The 21405-nt window shown below is 37.8% G+C and overlaps 3 protein-coding genes across 4 annotated transcripts; 1 reads left to right on the top strand and 2 right to left on the bottom strand.

Moving 5' to 3' along the window:
• Positions 1 to 796: 796 nt before the first annotated feature.
• Positions 797 to 7379, bottom strand: LOC138896815 (protein REVEILLE 6-like). Its single transcript, XM_070182157.1, has 6 exons — positions 6794 to 7379; positions 6538 to 6702; positions 6327 to 6452; positions 3213 to 3322; positions 1975 to 2034; positions 797 to 1306 (listed from the first exon to the last, which is right to left on the bottom strand). The coding sequence occupies exons 1-6, from the start codon at positions 6948 to 6950 to the stop codon at positions 1208 to 1210; spliced, it is 717 nt and encodes a 238-aa protein (XP_070038258.1). The 5' UTR covers positions 6951 to 7379; the 3' UTR covers positions 797 to 1207.
• Positions 7380 to 9528: 2149 nt separating this feature from the next.
• LOC104110045 (agamous-like MADS-box protein AGL61) lies at positions 9529 to 10787 on the top strand. 2 transcript variants are annotated; one of them, XM_009619463.4, is made up of 2 exons: positions 9529 to 9819; positions 10046 to 10787. In XM_009619463.4, the coding sequence occupies exon 2, from the start codon at positions 10082 to 10084 to the stop codon at positions 10559 to 10561; it is 480 nt and encodes a 159-aa protein (XP_009617758.1). In that variant the 5' UTR covers positions 9529 to 9819; positions 10046 to 10081; the 3' UTR covers positions 10562 to 10787. The 2 variants fall into 2 exon arrangements, with proteins under 2 accessions (XP_009617758.1, XP_009617757.1); XM_009619462.4 differs by having other exon boundaries at positions 9532 to 9738.
• Positions 10788 to 11501: 714 nt separating this feature from the next.
• LOC104110044 (protein REVEILLE 3) lies at positions 11502 to 20479 on the bottom strand. The gene is made up of 8 exons (XM_009619461.4): positions 20121 to 20479; positions 18947 to 19004; positions 17740 to 17863; positions 17484 to 17648; positions 17273 to 17398; positions 14159 to 14268; positions 12924 to 12983; positions 11502 to 12255 (listed from the first exon to the last, which is right to left on the bottom strand). Exons 1-8 carry the CDS (start codon positions 20372 to 20374, stop codon positions 12157 to 12159), a joined length of 996 nt encoding a protein of 331 aa, XP_009617756.3. The 5' UTR covers positions 20375 to 20479; the 3' UTR covers positions 11502 to 12156.
• Positions 20480 to 21405: the final 926 nt, after the last annotated feature.

The raw sequence follows: 21405 nt of genomic DNA, 5'->3' as shown, positions 1-21405 counted from the left end.
CTCTTACGAAAATGCGATCTTTAACACTATTCAGCAAAATGTTTTCAACACGAAATTCGTCGGCTGATTCTCCAGTTTTATCCGATATATTGTTAAAAAATATACTGGTTAGTTCCTTCATTTTTTGGCTGAACTTTAAGTTTTGGACCCAGATTTATGTGTAGAGGCATCCACTTGGTCACATTAGCTTCAAACAAATGACCTAAACTGATTGTTTTCCTTTTTCGTGCCTCAGATAGACTACCGGATTGGCAAGTCCGCGTATAACGAGATCTCAATCTTTAAGCTGACAAACATTAACCCTCTTCTTCTTTTTTCTTTTACTCAATGTTTTTCGTATTAATGTATCGGCTTAATCTGTTTTATTGACGTCTGAAAGTTTTCTTTGAAGATTCAAGACTCCAACCTTTTATCTGCCTATTGACTGACATTCGTCGAGCAGTAACATTACGTTACATACGAGTATGTTCTATAATAAACACTACATCATAGTAGTAGATACTCTCTGATCAATCCTTCTAGCTCATGCCATTCCTCGTTAAAATACAATGATTTATCAAGTTTACTGCTTAAAAAATTACTTATTCCCAATTATGACAATATGATATTCTCATTCTTACAAGCCAAAGGGAATAAATAGTCGTAAAACTAAAATGCATTGATATCTTACAATACTCACTGGAGTTTGTTTTTCTCTGTAACTGAAGCATTCTCCGCCTTTAACACTATTTATGCTCCTTGCTTTCTTTCCACCTTACACAGTTTTTATCATTTAGGTGATAAGGTCACTGATCCATTACTCAAAACCACAAAGTTTCGATTTCCGTTCTTCTCAACATGCCAAACACACTGCTACATACGTGTCTAACCTATTACACATTTTTAGGACAAAACCCATGAGGTCACACCCCTCAACAATATACAACACAAGCCCTACGCCATCTACCTATAATACAGCACAAACATATACTACTCTCCACAAGTACATATCCAAGCCCTCAAAGCGTACCTCTACTCACGCATTGTCTTCCCTAAAAGTATATACAGAATGGAGCTGGAAACATTGGGAGCAACTTGCAAGTTTGAAGCATATAAACAGACTAGATACACAAGCCGCATGTGTTTGCATCACGCTGCCCTCTCTTCCTAACGCTGTCTCCACCAGATATGCAATGACCACGCATCTTCTAAAACTTCCTCCAGATTCCTAGACAGCTCGGATTGCATTCTCTCTAAAATCAGTTTTTATAGGATGGTCCATTTTATCTTTTTCAGCGCCCAAGCCATACGATGAGAGAAACCTCCTCTGCACAAAGCATAAGAAAGCGAATTAAGATAAACAATGGATAATTGAATAACTCACCTAGCTTTCATGCTATGCAACATTTTATCCTAGTTAAAATTACAGTATGGTGATATAGCTGGGCCAACGGATGAACTAGGGACCAAACAGATCTCATTGTTGCTTCATCTCAGAGTACTGGAAAGCTAGCTCCTCAAAAATAGACCAATGGACGAAGGTCGTTAAAATTCAGCACAGCAGCGAAACTCCATTTCTTAGTTCGTTTTGAATTCTCTCTCTCAATATCCATTTGTTCTTGTTACTTTCTTCACGAAAAGAGAAATAAAAAAAGATTGCATATGCGCTGAGCCCGAGCCATGTCAAACTCAAACCTCCATTAATAGAACCTCAAAAAACAACGCCCGCTCAGCTCAGCTTGGCTTTTATTTTGTAGAGTTGGACTTGGTGTCTCAATACTAAAAAGTATTGCAACCACAGGTACAAGAAGATACTACTAAGAAAATAAGACTTAACCAGTACTATCAGAAACCATAATAAAACAGAAGAATAATCCCTCCCTTAAAAGGACCAAAGTGCAATTCCTCCAGCTCTATCACCATTTTGAGATTTCTTATTAGATCACGTAAGACTTTATTGATTAAGAAAGATGTAACTGATTGATTGAAACTTACATGATCCTCAAATTCAGGGCTTAATAAATTGAAGGACAGATTCTTCATCAACATCAGTGCCTGTAAACCAACAAAACAGTACGTTTCAGTCAAGTGACAGATGAAGCAATTCATAGACTAACATGTCAACATGGCAGCATGCAGTAGTGCATCTGAGGTCTGATAAAAAAGAAGTTAACGTCCACCATAATCTGAAGAATCTAACACTCCAGGAACCAAGACCCTACTTACAGTTTGCGGGGGGGGGTTTAAAGGGGGGTGTGTGTGTGTGTGTGTGTGTGAGAGAGAGAGAGAAGAACTACCAAGAAATTCCTGTTATCTAATTTGCAGTCTGAGTTCCAAAAAAGGATAAAACAGGATAAGACTCTGCTATCTTAAAAAGACAAATAGATAGGAAAAAAGAATTTTGTGATGATCATGTCTGTCGATCGCAGTGTAACTGTCTAAATGTCAAATGTACCTAAAGATGCTGTAAAGGGGATGATTCTGACACCTCTGATACTAGCCCCACCTCTACTAAGAGAGGCGGTCAGGTACTCAAGAAAGGGAGTGTGCTAAGTTGTATACACAAGCACAAAACACTGAATTTCAGTATCCTAAAAAGCATGTATTGTTGCCTTTCAAAAATTTGACTTTTTATTGTTCTACGACATGCATTTCAAAGTGTACAATAGATCAGGAAAGTTCCTTTTTCCCTTCAGTTTTGTGCAATATTGAACAAAAGAATATTGATAGGTTTCAGAGGCTCCCACTAATATGGAGTGTATAGGGGCTGATGATCTAATACTAATTGGAAATAATAGAGATTCATTGTTGGCCAATTGTAATATCTAATGCACACATCTAACTCAGTCATTTCCTGGTATAAAAAAAATTCTCCATCTTCAAAACTTTGAAAAGTATTTCATCTTTGCTTTGCCCAACGACAGACATTTCAACTGTGACCTATAAAATTAACCATTCAAGTTCTTCCACCATGGTAGACAAAGTAAGTCATTCCATTTGGGATCAGAAGAGCATTATCTAAGACCCCTGTCTGCAAATTGGATTTACGCATCATCCACAACAAAAACAACTACACCTCAATCCAAGCTAGGATATACACCTTGTGTACAGAGTTACAGTATGCACCATAAATGTCTCTGCTCCCTCTCATTGTTCACAACTTTACATATGTGAGATGCAAACTGAAGCTATCTAACATTATATGTGTGTCTGCTAATTTAATTCCCACATACCGTCTGAACATCTATGGGGTCCATCTTTTTTAGCCTCTGTATGTGGTCCCTCGTACTTGGATCAAAGACACTGCCAATGAACCTGTAAACTTGTGCAAAGTTTGGCATAACTGCAATTGAAAAAGGAAAGGAGAACAAATCAAATATATTGAATTGATAAAGTATTCTGCACAAAAAAATAACTGCAAAGAAAGAAGTAGCAGTAATCTCTGTAATCTCTGTCTTGGTACTGCAACATATCCTTTTATTGGCACGAACTAAATGAAGATAAAATAAAGGTTATAGGGAGACAGAAGTAGCCTTTTCCCCCATCTGATTACAAGTCATACAGGGAAAAGAAAAGCATCAAATACTCTCAAATTTGCTCCCCTTTGCTCTAACGGACTGAATGGGCCCAACTACTCTTAGAGTTTGTAAATGTACCTACAGCTGTAAACAAGCACATTGATCATGTGTGGTAAGATCCACATGATATGAGACAAACATTTTCTCAATCTCATCCTAACAACCCTCTTTTCCCAGGAGTATCTCCCTGGATCCCCCAAGAATTCCCAGTACTTTTCACTTTCCTCTCTCTTTTCTTGCTTGTGCCTGATTTTTAACCCATGAACCTTAGCATAAATACCACGTTACGTAAAAGAAAGGTTAATGACAACACTACAAAAGATTCTTGTTGGATGTTGATACAACATAATATGTCTGATTACTCCAATAAGTTCACTGAAGATTCTCATTGGGCTGTCTCTAAACAACCACTAAAATCAGTACGGATTGCGACCAAAGGGTTTCATGATGTCACCAGCTTTAATTTTGCTATGTGATCAAGTAGATTCAAGCTAAGATCATAAGAACTAAATCAAGTGGAGTCCTAGAGTTATCCACAAGGCAGAGCATGAGAGAGGTAGGACATGAAAAACTTCCCAAGTAGGGGGAGCCCTGAGTTGAGGAAGAGAGAGGCATAGCAACTTTTTGTTTCTTTTAACAATGAAAAGGTGGCATTTCAAATTTGAACACAGGGAGAGATGAGAAAAGTAACATAAAAAGATAGCACAATTATGATACCTTTAATACAGCATATAATTAAACAGACTCCATATAGAAGTCACCTTTGTCTCTCTGTTAACTATGAAAAGCTGGTATCTTGCATTTGAAAGAGTAGGGAAAGAAAAGAAAAGGAACTAGAAAGATATTAAGATACCATGATTATGATACCTCTGGTACTGCATATAATGAAACAGACCCCATATAGAAGCTAATACAGAAAAAATGGAGATCAATATCTGTGCTTAACAGATGACAAAACGCATAGCTTACACACTGATGATATCTTGAATTTTTTGGTACAAACAGCAAATCATCAGCTTGCTTGTCTTGGTATCTTTTTTTTGTCAATTGCATTTGTCAAGCAGAATAGTCGACTGTGTGTTTGACATTCAAGGATCAATCTTTGGACAACTTCTAAGCGACATTTAGAATACAATAATCAATCCTCGTGTGACATTTCCAACACAGCATATTTGCTTCAATAACTACTGACTGCACTAACGTTCCAATGTTATCACAAATTGGAGTATTATTTTTTGTTTAACTCATTATTTCAGGTTGCATTTTCAGTTCCCTCCATGTCCAGAAGTTGAAAGTAGCGAAGATGAGGATGCTGAGATGGATGTGTGGAGAATAGCCGACTGTGTTTGACATTCAAGGATCAATCTTTGGACAACTTCTAAGAGACATTTAGAATACAATAATCAATCCCCGTGTGACATTTCCAACACAGTATATTTGCTTCAATAACTACTGACTGCACTAACGTTCCAATGGTATCACAAATTGGAGTATTATTTTTTGTTTAACTCATTATTTCAGGTTGCATTTTCAGTTCCCTCCATGTCCAGAAGTTGAAAGTAGCGAAGATGAGGATGCTGAGATGGATGTGTGGGCATACTAGAAGAGATAAGATTAGGAATGAAAATATTTGGGAAAAAGTGGGAGTGGCCTCCGTATTGGACAAGATGCGGAAAGCGAGGCTGAGATGGTTCGGACACGCGAAGAGGATGTGCCCAGATGCCCCGGTGAGGAGGTGTGAGAGGTTGTCCATGGGGGGCCTAATGAGAGGTAGAGGCAAGCCAAAGAAGTACTGGGGAGAGGTGATTAGACAGGACATGGCACATCTGCAGCTTACCGAGGACGCCCTTGATAGGAGGGTGTGGAGGTTGAAAATTAGTGTAGAAGGTTAGCAGGACATTAAGCAAATTCTCTTTTCATACCTTTAGTATCATCATTACTCTCGTAGATTCTTATACGTAGATCTCTATTACTACCGGTTGTCTTTTTGGTTTGGTTGTCTTATTATCATGTTATTGTGACTGCTTCTTTTTTATATGGCTTCTCCATTGATGTATTTCTTTTCATTTATATTGTTACTATGCTATTTTTGAGTCGAGGTTCTCTCGGAATAACCTCTCTACCTTCACAAAGTAGGGGTAAGGTCTCCGTACACACTACCCTCCCCAAACCACACTTGTGCGATTATACTGGATTTGTTGTTGTTGTTGTACTGTTTCCCAAATAACAGTTTTTTTCTCCAATGCAGCGCCTGACTTCCACCCAAAGATAAGTCTTTTTCCACCAGTATATAGCTCTAAATAATGACTGAAACACGCATCAAACTCCAAAAGACAACTACTTCGACTGCGAAATTTCTACAAGCATTCCACAATCCATCCAAAGCCCACCAATGGTTAACACTCAGTTTAGGTCTAACTGTCGCATACTACTTAGGTTAGAGGGGGGGAAGTCATTATCAAGCCCAACAGGGCAGAAGAGATTGCTTTTGGTATATCATACAGTTCTTATGAGTGTATCACATCGGGTTAGTGGGCGCTAACATGAACTGACACTTTCTTTAACAAGCCTATGCATGTTCCTTAGAGATATATGAAACTTGTTCCAATTATTATAACCAAAAGCATGATGGAAAAAGATCTGACCTAAGTAGTACGTTATTTTAAAATGAATAATTCATCAGCTTACACTGGGCCAGATCACCGGCACATCCTGAGAATGGGGAATCTTTCATAAAATTACACCTTTTAACCCAAAGAGAATACACACCTTTCATTTGCTTCTTGCTCTCCTTTTGGGCATTGCTCTCTTTAGTCGTACAAATCCTAGGCATGCTCTCGTTACTGCTGCTGCTGCAATTTTGCACGACTCCTCCACTGGATAATTGTGCGTCATCTGAGAATAACAAAATTCAACCTGTAGTTTTTCTTGAACAAGTCTGTTCAAATTACATAGATCTCCTTAATCAGCAGTCAAATACCTTTTCTCATGTGTGTTGTGCTGATAGCAGGCACATTGTCGTAAGTCCAGGGAGAGAAATTAATTGTATTTCCAGGCACTGCTAGAGAATCAGGCCCGATACCAAATCCTGGTTCAGGCAAAGCTCCTGGAGGTTGAAATTGGATGCTGCCAACTTGGGACACAACTGTTGCAGGCAGATACAACAATGCAAGCAAAAATTAGTTTCAGCCCAGTATCTTGTAACAAACAAAACAGATGACGGATATTGTCCCTACCCTTTTTTGGAGCTTTTTGTGGATAAGGATGAGCTGCTTTTCTCTTTGGGCGTGGGGGAGGTACATGTTCACTTGTCCCACTCTTCTGGACCTTCAGAAAGTATTTCTGTGCATGGCTACGGATCTGCATAGCTTGCTTTTTAGCATATATTGACATATATCAAAATGTAAAGCATATTTCGTGAAGTGTGCCCAAATATGTGAAGCAACTGGCACAATGTTTGCCCCCAGACATTAAGCCGATGCTAGCTTGTCCTGACATACAACAGCTGTTTCTCTTCCAATAATTCTTGTAGACTCTAGCTAAAAGACAACACATTCGGGAAACTATGTGAAGATTGCTCCTCATCAACTACAATGATGTGTATACTATTAAGGGCTCTTGTAAACGTGTGAGAAGTTATTGTAATGGCAAGCTTTTAACTAAGCACACTGTTTAAGCAGATTGCCCTGGGCCAGCATAAGATAAACAAAAAATAAGGAACAAAGACTCCGATGATTCTCTTAACTAGAACGGACTCGAACACAAGTATCATGTGAAATGCAGATGGGCAAGAAAGAAATAACAATATTGAGAATATCTTTTATCGAACAATTACTTTCTTATATATATATATAAGAAAGTTATTGCATGTTCGCAATAACTTTCTCTTTTGATAAAGGTAAGATATTATTGATAAACAAAAAGCACTAAGGAAGTGCAATAGAAGTCTAAAAGTAGTGCAAAGCATGTCTAACAGAAAATTTACATCATTTACAAAAGCCTGGTTGCACCAAAAGGATAGAAGAATAATAGAAGAGTTTCTTGATCTTTGCAACAGCTTCTGCTTATTTCTTAGTTCTATTATCGCAATGTTGATATTGCTTTCTTTCCTGCTATCCTCTGTCTGCACCATCGCACTAACATGGTTTACTGACAAAGACATAAGCCTGAATTGCAGCTTGTTAGGAGTTACTCCGTTAGTTACTGCCTCCATACACCTAACTGTTAAATGTATTTCCACAACTTACTCATTTTTCAGAGGCTCTCTTTCCTGTTAGGCTTTGAGTTGTTATCAAGTCGAAATTATGATTAATGCTTTCTATCAGTAGCCTTAGCTTTCCTTGGAAAACCTGTAGGTTAGTAAATCATTTCTCCTCAAAGGAAGTAGGTATCTGCTTATTCTTTTTCCTTTCCTTTCTGCAGAGTAGTTTTCGTGGTATACTGGTGTTACTACTATGCCTTTTTTTTCCCCTATTGCTACAAATTACTCTGTTTGCTTTTGAGGCTTGAACAAGTAAAATGCTATCCCCATGGCCACTTCTTTTCTGGATGCTATGTCTCATGATTTATACCCTGCTGAATATCAATGGACGCTAAAAATCTAGAACATATTAGAATATATTGTGCACATATCATGCATTCTTAAAGAGGGTTTGCACTTAGTCCTTTAATTCGTGCTACTTTTCTGATTGAGGATGAATACTCTATCGATGTTCCACTCTGTTTTTGAGTTTACATCATATTCTTTTCGTTCTCGGGGCCAGATATCAACAGCAGAAACAATCATCCTGAGGCCCTGCAAAGGATTATTGAGATGGAGCTTAAGGCTTCAAAGCAGAATCACACTTTTCCTGCTGGGCGTGGACAGGGGATGTACGGCCACGAGCTTGACATGGGATTGCGATATAGATAGTTGGCCATGTAAGGTTAACATTTTTCATGTGGTACTCATTTACCATCACCTATGTGCAAGTATTTGGTAAACATATCAGGGGAAATGACGTAAGTGTTAGATTCTACTTTCTGGGTACTTTGGGAGGGGGGGTTAGTGTCATCTACATACGCCATTGAGGAGTGGCTGGAAAGGGCCTCTGTATCGACAACTCTTACTATATTGTGCAAACATGGTTGTGCAAATTGTCAGTTCATATTGATCTTCCCTGTGTTCCTAATTTGGTTGTTGCCTGCTCTCTTCCCTTTTCTTGGACTTCTTTTTTATTGGCTTAACCAGTTTCAAAGTAGTTGGACTTCGTTCTTGAAGAATTTCATTCTATCGAAGAGTCGTTTACGATTTCAATTCTTGTACATTTTGTTTTCCCAATACATCTTAAAAGTACTACTAATAGTTTGATTTGATTTCTAAACAATGCTATTGAAGTAAAAAAATGTTCTAGTTAAGAATAAGTAAAATATTTATTTCAACTGAATAATTGACGAATTATCTCCCCTATGATTGATCAACGAACGTCCCCGTTTTAAGTTTTATTAGCTAAAACATAGTATTATCAAGTAAGAAAGAAAAATTTGGCAGATTGCCACATTCTCTACGTCCTTACCCGGTTACCCCTCTTCTTTAGTAAGATATTTCTTCATTAAATTATTTTCTTTAACGAATAACTGTAAGGTTTCCCCAAAGGCAATTAATTATCCAAGAGTCTAATATCTAGTGCAATAATGAATAATCACAATTCAACGAGGTGAATTAATATTCAGTAATATGGCCGTTTTCGACATAAAGCGCTCCCACCAAGATTTGTTACTCCATAATAACATTTTGCTTTCATCAAAGGTGGAAATTACCATTATTATTGCTTTTCTTCTAGTAATACTTGAATGTGAATTTAATATAAATATACTTCCTTGCCTAAATGGAAATTACAATGTTACTATTTGAGGAGTTAGTTTTTTTTTTTTAATTGTGACTTTTTCAAACATTATTTAAATACAAAAAAATTGCAATTTATTTTTTTGGATAGTTTCTATATTTAAATCTTTTACTTTTGCGAATATCAAAATTTAAACCTATATACAGTTATACACACAGTAGCCCGGTCTTGTGGCCTCGTGAATTACGTCTCCCATTCCCATCTGTCGCATCAACAAAAAGGGCGCGTCTGTCTGTTACTTTGGCGGCAAAGCGCAGTACTCAGTATTGAAGAGAAAGGGACATTCTCTCTCATTGGTAATCCCCTCTCTCTCTCGATTTTACTTCCCAATCCTCCTTTCGTCAAGAAAATAATTTAATTACTGATCATCTCACATGGTAAGTTACTCATTAATTTGTGTATCCGTTGGCTTGTAGTACTAGTTTTCATTAACTACTAATCTGTATTTTCAAAAAGAATAAAGCAGAATCATGTTTGAATTCGAACTACCTATTGACTTAGCGCAGTACTACATTCAGAAAAACTAGGGTTTGAATTTCTTCTACTTACATCGTTAAAGAAGTCAGGAAAAACCCTAGATTTAAACCCCTTTCGAAATTGCAGGTTAAGTTGTACTACTAGTACGATTACCAAGCAAACATGGTGCGTACAAAAGTAGAGATAAAGAGAATAGAGGATAAAGCTAAAAGGCATACCACTTTCACGAAACGTCGACAAGGTCTTTTTAAGAAAGCCAAGGAGTTGGTCAAAAGATGCGACGCTCAAGCCGCTGTTATCACGTTTTCTTTGGCCGGCAACGTCTTTGCCTTCGGCCATCCTTCTGTTGACGACATCGTAAACCGTTATATTGTCGCCACGTCAGCTCCTGAAGGCGATGAAATTCCGGTTCATAAAGAGACTGAAAAGAAGGATAAAGATGTAGTGATTGAGAATAATGTGGATCAGGAAGATGAAGAGACGACGTCGTTTGAGTTGCCAGTTGGAGATATGGGTATGGAGGAATTGGAGGAGTTTGAGGTTGCAATGGTGGAGATGAAGAAGAAGGTTGTTGATAGAATAAATGGGATAATTTCAAGCTCAAAGGAGGAGGATCTTGGATTGCCATATATACAGGTTTAACGTTGAACTGAATATACGTACGTAGCTCTATACAGATCAAGAATTTAGAGACATTAGTTAGTGGATTCTTTAGCTTCAGTATTATATAGATGTGATTTGCATGCAAGCTAGGATTTGATTTTAATTTTTCTCTTTAAAGGGGTCAAGGTAGATTTTGATTAGTTCCCCTATTAATACATGTTCTTAATAGTGAAAGATGCAATTACAAAGTAAAGTTCCTGAGTCATTGTGGTATCATTTGGTTTGTGCTTAGTATTAGACTTCTTACTGTTATTGCTGGTGTACTGATGCAAAAGGAAAACAAAAGAAACAGAGGAAAGTGATAAAGGAAAAGTCGATCTAATGCATTCAGGTGAATCGTGAAGCGATCAAATGTTTTCGATGTATCCTCTTACGAAAATGCGATCTTTAACACTATTCAGCAAAATGTTTTCAACACGAAATTCGTCGGCTGATTCTCCAGTTTTATCCGATATATTGTTAAAAAATATACTGGTTAGTTCCTTCATTTTTTGGCTGAACTTTAAGTTTTGGACCCAGATTTATGTGTAGAGGCATCCACTTGGTCACATTAGCTTCAAACAAATGACCTAAACTGATTGTTTTCCTTTTTCGTGCCTCAGATAGACTACCGGATTGGCAAGTCCGCGTATAACGAGATCTCAATCTTTAAGCTGACAAACATTAACCCTCTTCTTCTTTTTTCTTTTACTCAATGTTTTTCGTATTAATGTATCGGCTTAATCTGTTTTATTGACGTCTGAAAGTTTTCTTTGAAGATTCAAGACTCCAACCTTTTATCTGCCTATTGACTGACATTCGTCGAGCAGTAACATTACGTTACATACGAGTATGTTCTATAATAAACACTACATCATAGTAGTAGATACTCTCTGATCAATCCTTCTAGCTCATGCCATTCCTCGTTAAAATACAATGATTTATCAAGTTTACTGCTTAAAAAATTACTTATTCCCAATTATGACAATATGATATTCTCATTCTTACAAGCCAAAGGGAATAAATAGTCGTAAAACTAAAATGCATTGATATCTTACAATACTCACTGGAGTTTGTTTTTCTCTGTAACTGAAGCATTCTCCGCCTTTAACACTATTTATGCTCCTTGCTTTCTTTCCACCTTACACAGTTTTTATCATTTAGGTGATAAGGTCACTGATCCATTACTCAAAACCACAAAGTTTCGATTTCCGTTCTTCTCAACATGCCAAACACACTGCTACATACGTGTCTAACCTATTACACATTTTTAGGACAAAACCCATGAGGTCACACCCCTCAACAATATACAACACAAGCCCTACGCCATCTACCTATAATACAGCACAAACATATACTACTCTCCACAAGTACATATCCAAGCCCTCAAAGCGTACCTCTACTCACGCATTGTCTTCCCTAAAAGTATATACAGAATGGAGCTGGAAACATTGGGAGCAACTTGCAAGTTTGAAGCATATAAACAGACTAGATACACAAGCCGCATGTGTTTGCATCACGCTGCCCTCTCTTCCTAACGCTGTCTCCACCAGATATGCAATGACCACGCATCTTCTAAAACTTCCTCCAGATTCCTAGACAGCTCGGATTGCATTCTCTCTAAAATCAGTTTTTATAGGATGGTCCATTTTATCTTTTTCAGCGCCCAAGCCATACGATGAGAGAAACCTCCTCTGCACAAAGCATAAGAAAGCGAATTAAGATAAACAATGGATAATTGAATAACTCACCTAGCTTTCATGCTATGCAACATTTTATCCTAGTTAAAATTACAGTATGGTGATATAGCTGGGCCAACGGATGAACTAGGGACCAAACAGATCTCATTGTTGCTTCATCTCAGAGTACTGGAAAGCTAGCTCCTCAAAAATAGACCAATGGACGAAGGTCGTTAAAATTCAGCACAGCAGCGAAACTCCATTTCTTAGTTCGTTTTGAATTCTCTCTCTCAATATCCATTTGTTCTTGTTACTTTCTTCACGAAAAGAGAAATAAAAAAAGATTGCATATGCGCTGAGCCCGAGCCATGTCAAACTCAAACCTCCATTAATAGAACCTCAAAAAACAACGCCCGCTCAGCTCAGCTTGGCTTTTATTTTGTAGAGTTGGACTTGGTGTCTCAATACTAAAAAGTATTGCAACCACAGGTACAAGAAGATACTACTAAGAAAATAAGACTTAACCAGTACTATCAGAAACCATAATAAAACAGAAGAATAATCCCTCCCTTAAAAGGACCAAAGTGCAATTCCTCCAGCTCTATCACCATTTTGAGATTTCTTATTAGATCACGTAAGACTTTATTGATTAAGAAAGATGTAACTGATTGATTGAAACTTACATGATCCTCAAATTCAGGGCTTAATAAATTGAAGGACAGATTCTTCATCAACATCAGTGCCTGTAAACCAACAAAACAGTACGTTTCAGTCAAGTGACAGATGAAGCAATTCATAGACTAACATGTCAACATGGCAGCATGCAGTAGTGCATCTGAGGTCTGATAAAAAAGAAGTTAACGTCCACCATAATCTGAAGAATCTAACACTCCAGGAACCAAGACCCTACTTACAGTTTGCGGGGGGGAAAGGGGGGTGTGTGTGTGTGTGTGTGTGTGTGAGAGAGAGAGAGAAGAACTACCAAGAAATTCCTGTTATCTAATTTGCAGTCTGAGTTCCAAAAAAGGATAAAACAGGATAAGACTCTGCTATCTTAAAAAGACAAATAGATAGGAAAAAAGAATTTTGTGATGATCATGTCTGTCGATCGCAGTGTAACTGTCTAAATGTCAAATGTACCTAAAGATGCTGTAAAGGGGATGATTCTGACACCTCTGATACTAGCCCCACCTCTACTAAGAGAGGCGGTCAGGTACTCAAGAAAGGGAGTGTGCTAAGTTGTATACACAAGCACAAAACACTGAATTTCAGTATCCTAAAAAGCATGTATTGTTGCCTTTCAAAAATTTGACTTTTTATTGTTCTACGACATGCATTTCAAAGTGTACAATAGATCAGGAAAGTTCCTTTTTCCCTTCAGTTTTGTGCAATATTGAACAAAAGAATATTGATAGGTTTCAGAGGCTCCCACTAATATGGAGTGTATAGGGGCTGATGATCTAATACTAATTGGAAATAATAGAGATTCATTGTTGGCCAATTGTAATATCTAATGCACACATCTAACTCAGTCATTTCCTGGTATAAAAAAAATTCTCCATCTTCAAAACTTTGAAAAGTATTTCATCTTTGCTTTGCCCAACGACAGACATTTCAACTGTGACCTATAAAATTAACCATTCAAGTTCTTCCACCATGGTAGACAAAGTAAGTCATTCCATTTGGGATCAGAAGAGCATTATCTAAGACCCCTGTCTGCAAATTGGATTTACGCATCATCCACAACAAAAACAACTACACCTCAATCCAAGCTAGGATATACACCTTGTGTACAGAGTTACAGTATGCACCATAAATGTCTCTGCTCCCTCTCATTGTTCACAACTTTACATATGTGAGATGCAAACTGAAGCTATCTAACATTATATGTGTGTCTGCTAATTTAATTCCCACATACCGTCTGAACATCTATGGGGTCCATCTTTTTTAGCCTCTGTATGTGGTCCCTCGTACTTGGATCAAAGACACTGCCAATGAACCTGTAAACTTGTGCAAAGTTTGGCATAACTGCAATTGAAAAAGGAAAGGAGAACAAATCAAATATATTGAATTGATAAAGTATTCTGCACAAAAAAATAACTGCAAAGAAAGAAGTAGCAGTAATCTCTGTAATCTCTGTCTTGGTACTGCAACATATCCTTTTATTGGCACGAACTAAATGAAGATAAAATAAAGGTTATAGGGAGACAGAAGTAGCCTTTTCCCCCATCTGATTACAAGTCATACAGGGAAAAGAAAAGCATCAAATACTCTCAAATTTGCTCCCCTTTGCTCTAACGGACTGAATGGGCCCAACTACTCTTAGAGTTTGTAAATGTACCTACAGCTGTAAACAAGCACATTGATCATGTGTGGTAAGATCCACATGATATGAGACAAACATTTTCTCAATCTCATCCTAACAACCCTCTTTTCCCAGGAGTATCTCCCTGGATCCCCCAAGAATTCCCAGTACTTTTCACTTTCCTCTCTCTTTTCTTGCTTGTGCCTGATTTTTAACCCATGAACCTTAGCATAAATACCACGTTACGTAAAAGAAAGGTTAATGACAACACTACAAAAGATTCTTGTTGGATGTTGATACAACATAATATGTCTGATTACTCCAATAAGTTCACTGAAGATTCTCATTGGGCTGTCTCTAAACAACCACTAAAATCAGTACGGATTGCGACCAAAGGGTTTCATGATGTCACCAGCTTTAATTTTGCTATGTGATCAAGTAGATTCAAGCTAAGATCATAAGAACTAAATCAAGTGGAGTCCTAGAGTTATCCACAAGGCAGAGCATGAGAGAGGTAGGACATGAAAAACTTCCCAAGTAGGGGGAGCCCTGAGTTGAGGAAGAGAGAGGCATAGCAACTTTTTGTTTCTTTTAACAATGAAAAGGTGGCATTTCAAATTTGAACACAGGGAGAGATGAGAAAAGTAACATAAAAAGATAGCACAATTATGATACCTTTAATACAGCATATAATTAAACAGACTCCATATAGAAGTCACCTTTGTCTCTCTGTTAACTATGAAAAGCTGGTATCTTGCATTTGAAAGAGTAGGGAAAGAAAAGAAAAGGAACTAGAAAGATATTAAGATACCATGATTATGATACCTCTGGTACTGCATATAATGAAACAGACCCCATATAGAAGCTAATACAGAAAAAATGGAGATCAATATCTGTGCTTAACAGATGACAAAACGCATAGCTTACACACTGATGATATCTTGAATTTTTTGGTACAAACAGCAAATCATCAGCTTGCTTGTCTTGGTATCTTTTTTTTGTCAATTGCATTTGTCAAGCAGAATAGTCGACTGTGTGTTTGACATTCAAGGATCAATCTTTGGACAACTTCTAAGCGACATTTAGAATACAATAATCAATCCTCGTGTGACATTTCCAACACAGCATATTTGCTTCAATAACTACTGACTGCACTAACGTTCCAATGTTATCACAAATTGGAGTATTATTTTTTGTTTAACTCATTATTTCAGGTTGCATTTTCAGTTCCCTCCATGTCCAGAAGTTGAAAGTAGCGAAGATGAGGATGCTGAGATGGATGTGTGGAGAATAGCCGACTGTGTTTGACATTCAAGGATCAATCTTTGGACAACTTCTAAGAGACATTTAGAATACAATAATCAATCCCCGTGTGACATTTCCAACACAGTATATTTGCTTCAATAACTACTGACTGCACTAACGTTCCAATGGTATCACAAATTGGAGTATTATTTTTTGTTTAACTCATTATTTCAGGTTGCATTTTCAGTTCCCTCCATGTCCAGAAGTTGAAAGTAGCGAAGATGAGGATGCTGAGATGGATGTGTGGGCATACTAGAAGAGATAAGATTAGGAATGAAAATATTTGGGAAAAAGTGGGAGTGGCCTCCGTATTGGACAAGATGCGGAAAGCGAGGCTGAGATGGTTCGGACACGCGAAGAGGATGTGCCCAGATGCCCCGGTGAGGAGGTGTGAGAGGTTGTCCATGGGGGGCCTAATGAGAGGTAGAGGCAAGCCAAAGAAGTACTGGGGAGAGGTGATTAGACAGGACATGGCACATCTGCAGCTTACCGAGGACGCCCTTGATAGGAGGGTGTGGAGGTTGAAAATTAGTGTAGAAGGTTAGCAGGACATTAAGCAAATTCTCTTTTCATACCTTTAGTATCATCATTACTCTCGTAGATTCTTATACGTAGATCTCTATTACTACCGGTTGTCTTTTTGGTTTGGTTGTCTTATTATCATGTTATTGTGACTGCTTCTTTTTTATATGGCTTCTCCATTGATGTATTTCTTTTCATTTATATTGTTACTATGCTATTTTTGAGTCGAGGTTCTCTCGGAATAACCTCTCTACCTTCACAAAGTAGGGGTAAGGTCTCCGTACACACTACCCTCCCCAAACCACACTTGTGCGATTATACTGGATTTGTTGTTGTTGTTGTACTGTTTCCCAAATAACAGTTTTTTTCTCCAATGCAGCGCCTGACTTCCACCCAAAGATAAGTCTTTTTCCACCAGTATATAGCTCTAAATAATGACTGAAACACGCATCAAACTCCAAAAGACAACTACTTCGACTGCGAAATTTCTACAAGCATTCCACAATCCATCCAAAGCCCACCAATGGTTAACACTCAGTTTAGGTCTAACTGTCGCATACTACTTAGGTTAGAGGGGGGGAAGTCATTATCAAGCCCAACAGGGCAGAAGAGATTGCTTTTGGTATATCATACAGTTCTTATGAGTGTATCACATCGGGTTAGTGGGCGCTAACATGAACTGACACTTTCTTTAACAAGCCTATGCATGTTCCTTAGAGATATATGAAACTTGTTCCAATTATTATAACCAAAAGCATGATGGAAAAAGATCTGACCTAAGTAGTACGTTATTTTAAAATGAATAATTCATCAGCTTACACTGGGCCAGATCACCGGCACATCCTGAGAATGGGGAATCTTTCATAAAATTACACCTTTTAACCCAAAGAGAATACACACCTTTCATTTGCTTCTTGCTCTCCTTTTGGGCATTGCTCTCTTTAGTCGTACAAATCCTAGGCATGCTCTCGTTACTGCTGCTGCTGCAATTTTGCACGACTCCTCCACTGGATAATTGTGCGTCATCTGAGAATAACAAAATTCAACCTGTAGTTTTTCTTGAACAAGTCTGTTCAAATTACATAGATCTCCTTAATCAGCAGTCAAATACCTTTTCTCATGTGTGTTGTGCTGATAGCAGGCACATTGTCGTAAGTCCAGGGAGAGAAATTAATTGTATTTCCAGGCACTGCTAGAGAATCAGGCCCGATACCAAATCCTGGTTCAGGCAAAGCTCCTGGAGGTTGAAATTGGATGCTGCCAACTTGGGACACAACTGTTGCAGGCCGATACAACAATGCAAGCAAAAATTAGTTTCAGCCCAGTATCTTGTAACAAACAAAACAGATGACGGATATTGTCCCTACCCTTTTTTGGAGCTTTTTGTGGATAAGGATGAGCTGCTTTTCTCTTTGGGCGTGGGGGAGGTACATGTTCACTTGTCCCACTCTTCTGGACCTTCAGAAAGTATTTCTGTGCATGGCTACGGATCTGCATAGCTTGCTTTTTAGCATATATTGACATATATCAAAATGTAAAGCATATTTCGTGAAGTGTGCCCAAATATGTGAAGCAACTGGCACAATGTTTGCCCCCAGACATTAAGCCGATGCTAGCTTGTCCTGACATACAACAGCTGTTTCTCTTCCAATAATTCTTGTAGACTCTAGCTAAAAGACAACACATTCGGGAAACTATGTGAAGATTGCTCCTCATCAACTACAATGATGTGTATACTATTAAGGGCTCTTGTAAACGTGTGAGAAGTTATTGTAATGGCAAGCTTTTAACTAAGCACACTGTTTAAGCAGATTGCCCTGGGCCAGCATAAGATAAACAAAAAATAAGGAACAAAGACTCCGATGATTCTCTTAACTAGAACGGACTCGAACACAAGTATCATGTGAAATGCAGATGGGCAAGAAAGAAATAACAATATTGAGAATATCTTTTATCGAACAATTACTTTCTTATATATATATATAAGAAAGTTATTGCATGTTCGCAATAACTTTCTCTTTTGATAAAGGTAAGATATTATTGATAAACAAAAAGCACTAAGGAAGTGCAATAGAAGTCTAAAAGTAGTGCAAAGCATGTCTAACAGAAAATTTACATCATTTACAAAAGCCTGGTTGCACCAAAAGGATAGAAGAATAATAGACCGATGTTTAAGGCTAAGTACATTTTCCTTTTTGCCTTAAAAATTCTAAAGTTCCTTTCTAACCACCTGTCCACCAAATGGCAGCAGGAAGATAGGGGTAAGTTTGAGCCCAAAGAAAACATTAGGGGCATTTGTAGCCCAAAAGGTTAATGGAGGGTATTTTTGAGGCATTTTCAATACATTAGGGGCATTTTTGGCCTTTTTACGATTTTAGAAAAGCAAAAATTGCACAACTAGGATCTAACTTCTCTTAGGAATCAAAATATTCTCTCAATCTGAAGGTAAATTTTAGCCAGATAATTAGATACGGTTCTTTCTTCTCTACAGAAACATCAGATGTCAGATATTCTTTCAATCCACAAAAACAAAGAATAAATAAACAAATAAAAACCATCTGCTTAACAAATTACCTGGATAACAGTCTTCGACCCAACAAATGCTTCAATCTTTTTCCAATCACGATCGAAGCTGACAGAACAATAGGCACAAACTATTAGGATATGCATTCACTGCAACTCTTAAATTGAGATTTCAGAATAGAAACTACCCTATGATCCTAAGCTAGACCTTGAAAACTATCCCAGCCTTGTTTTCTCATTAATCTTGTTCAACTAGAGGTTGTGAGTGTTAAAACATATCCTAGCACAGGAAGATCTGCAAATTTTAATATAATCTACGACAGAATAATCACTTGAAAGACTTCTTGCTTATGACAATATGACATTAAGGTTTGGTTTTAGTAAGTGCATAACATCACATATGGAATGATGAGCTTTTCTTCTCGGCTCCCACTTCTCCCTCCGTTAAAGCTTGACCAATAGATCGTTCCTATCCACAGTAGACTAATTTTTTTGCTTTTTAATAGTAGGTAGCTTTGACAGCCTACTTAAAATCAGTGCCACCAAGACAGACTTTGGATTTATGATGTTGCATATGTTAGAGTCGTATCCCCCTAATTCTAAATTTATGACCATCATAGTTGCAATATTGCTCCTTACCTCTGGTATCTAGCTTTCATTATAATAAGCATGTACCGTCAATGACAATTGGGGACAGTGAGCTATATTCAAAATGGGATAATGAGTTCTTCTTCCTGATTCCCACTTTCCATCCACTGAAGCTGGTCAGGAGATGGCGCCCATCTGGTATATCATTAAGACTACCTAATTTTTAATAGGTCACTTAATTCCATTTGCAAATGTTAGGAGTCCTAAGTCATCCATACGTGATATGCAACTGCGGTTCCATTGTTCTGCTCTAATTTAACTCACCTGCCTGTCTCCATTCTATTAATTTTACTTCTCTTTGAAGAAACTCATTTTCTCCATTTGAAAAGACAAAAAAGAAACTACACCACTAGAACCAATGTTATAATAATTACGCATTTCATCAACATAGTATAACCCAAAAAGTGCAAAGCTTCCATTTTTACCTCATTCCTGCTCAACTTTCCCAAGAACATCAAGTAATATTTAAACACACACACGCAAAACAAACCGATAAGGAAGAAACATCAGCAAACACAAACAAGTATTGCTAGCAAAAGAGAGAGAGAGAGAGAGAGAGAGAGAGAGAGAGACTCACAGCTGAAGAGCTTCAAGAAACTTGTCATGTTCCTGCTCAGTCCAGCTCTCTCTAGACTTGGTAATTGTATAGGGCTTTCGGGTCTTCTTGTTATGGTCATCGGGTACCACCAAACCCGAATTCGAATTCCCATGACTACTCGCTCCATTAGAACCAGATTGTATCGAATGCAAACCCGGAAGACCCATTTTCATCGGATCCCCCATGTAGTAGAAATCTTGACCCGCTGGTGGTGTTGGATATACAGACACCATATGTGTATGTAGCTCTATCAACCAAAATTTCTGAAACGCTACAGCAACTTTAGAGGTTTGTGTGTGTTTCTGATTTATTTCTGGTCGTGAAATAGAAACATGAGAGAGAAAGGTCATTTATATATGGAGTGTCTGATAAAGAAATGACGTAACCGACATTATTGTAATGGAGGGAAATTTGTGATCGAGGACGTTCACGTGTAGTAAACTGGAAGGTGGAGATGGGTTTCGCATCTCTTGACAAATGGCAGGTTCTAGAATTGTCCTAGGCCGTTAAAATTTAAAAAGATTTCATTTTCCAACTTTCATTTACTACGCAGTTTCTTTTTTTCCCTCGATTTAATCATCTATTATTCAAATAGTAAACCATATCAATCCGAATTTGGGTTGAACATAATAATAAAGGAATTATTTTAATCTTAAATACTTTTTATTTCAAAAAATCAAGAACTGAGACCTAGAGTTTGCTAATTCATCTTTTGTTAACTCTAAGAAGACGCCATTGTTTTACTTTTTCTTTTTCCCCGCCCATTGGCTCCTCAGGACTTCAGCTTATAAACAGTACAGCTATTGCTGTTTCTGGTAATCAGTTTAGAAAAGTTGGGCGCTCAAGTGTCCAATCCCATACTATATTAAGAACTCACGTGTATATTGTCTCCACGTTTTTGGATCAGTTAAAGTTCCACCTGGTTTAGGATAGGATTGCCACCCTATTAGGAGGCAAAACAAGGATAATTTAGAACGAACCCATCGGAAAACATCTTTGCTGAATTTTCTAGCATCCCCCGTTTCACTGTCAAAAACAAACCATCTAATATGTGTAGATGTTGTCAGATAAAAGCGGATTCAAAATGTCTGGGCGGACCTGGACGCAACAGTACAACTTCTGATAACTCTGCTCCTTAAGGTTTAAGGAGATGAAAAGAAATCACCTAGCAATATGTTTTTGCTTATGCTAGGACGTAAACCTTAGTCTCACATAGTATTCATTCCGTTTCATTGACCTTTGGTCAAAGCTTTTGGTGCTAAAG

Source organism: Nicotiana tomentosiformis, chromosome 1, assembly GCF_000390325.3.
Source record: "Nicotiana tomentosiformis chromosome 1, ASM39032v3, whole genome shotgun sequence".
NCBI lineage: Eukaryota > Viridiplantae > Streptophyta > Magnoliopsida > Solanales > Solanaceae > Nicotiana > Nicotiana tomentosiformis.
Note: the sequence above shows the minus strand (reverse complement) of the source record. Positions and strands in the feature narration are given on the sequence as shown.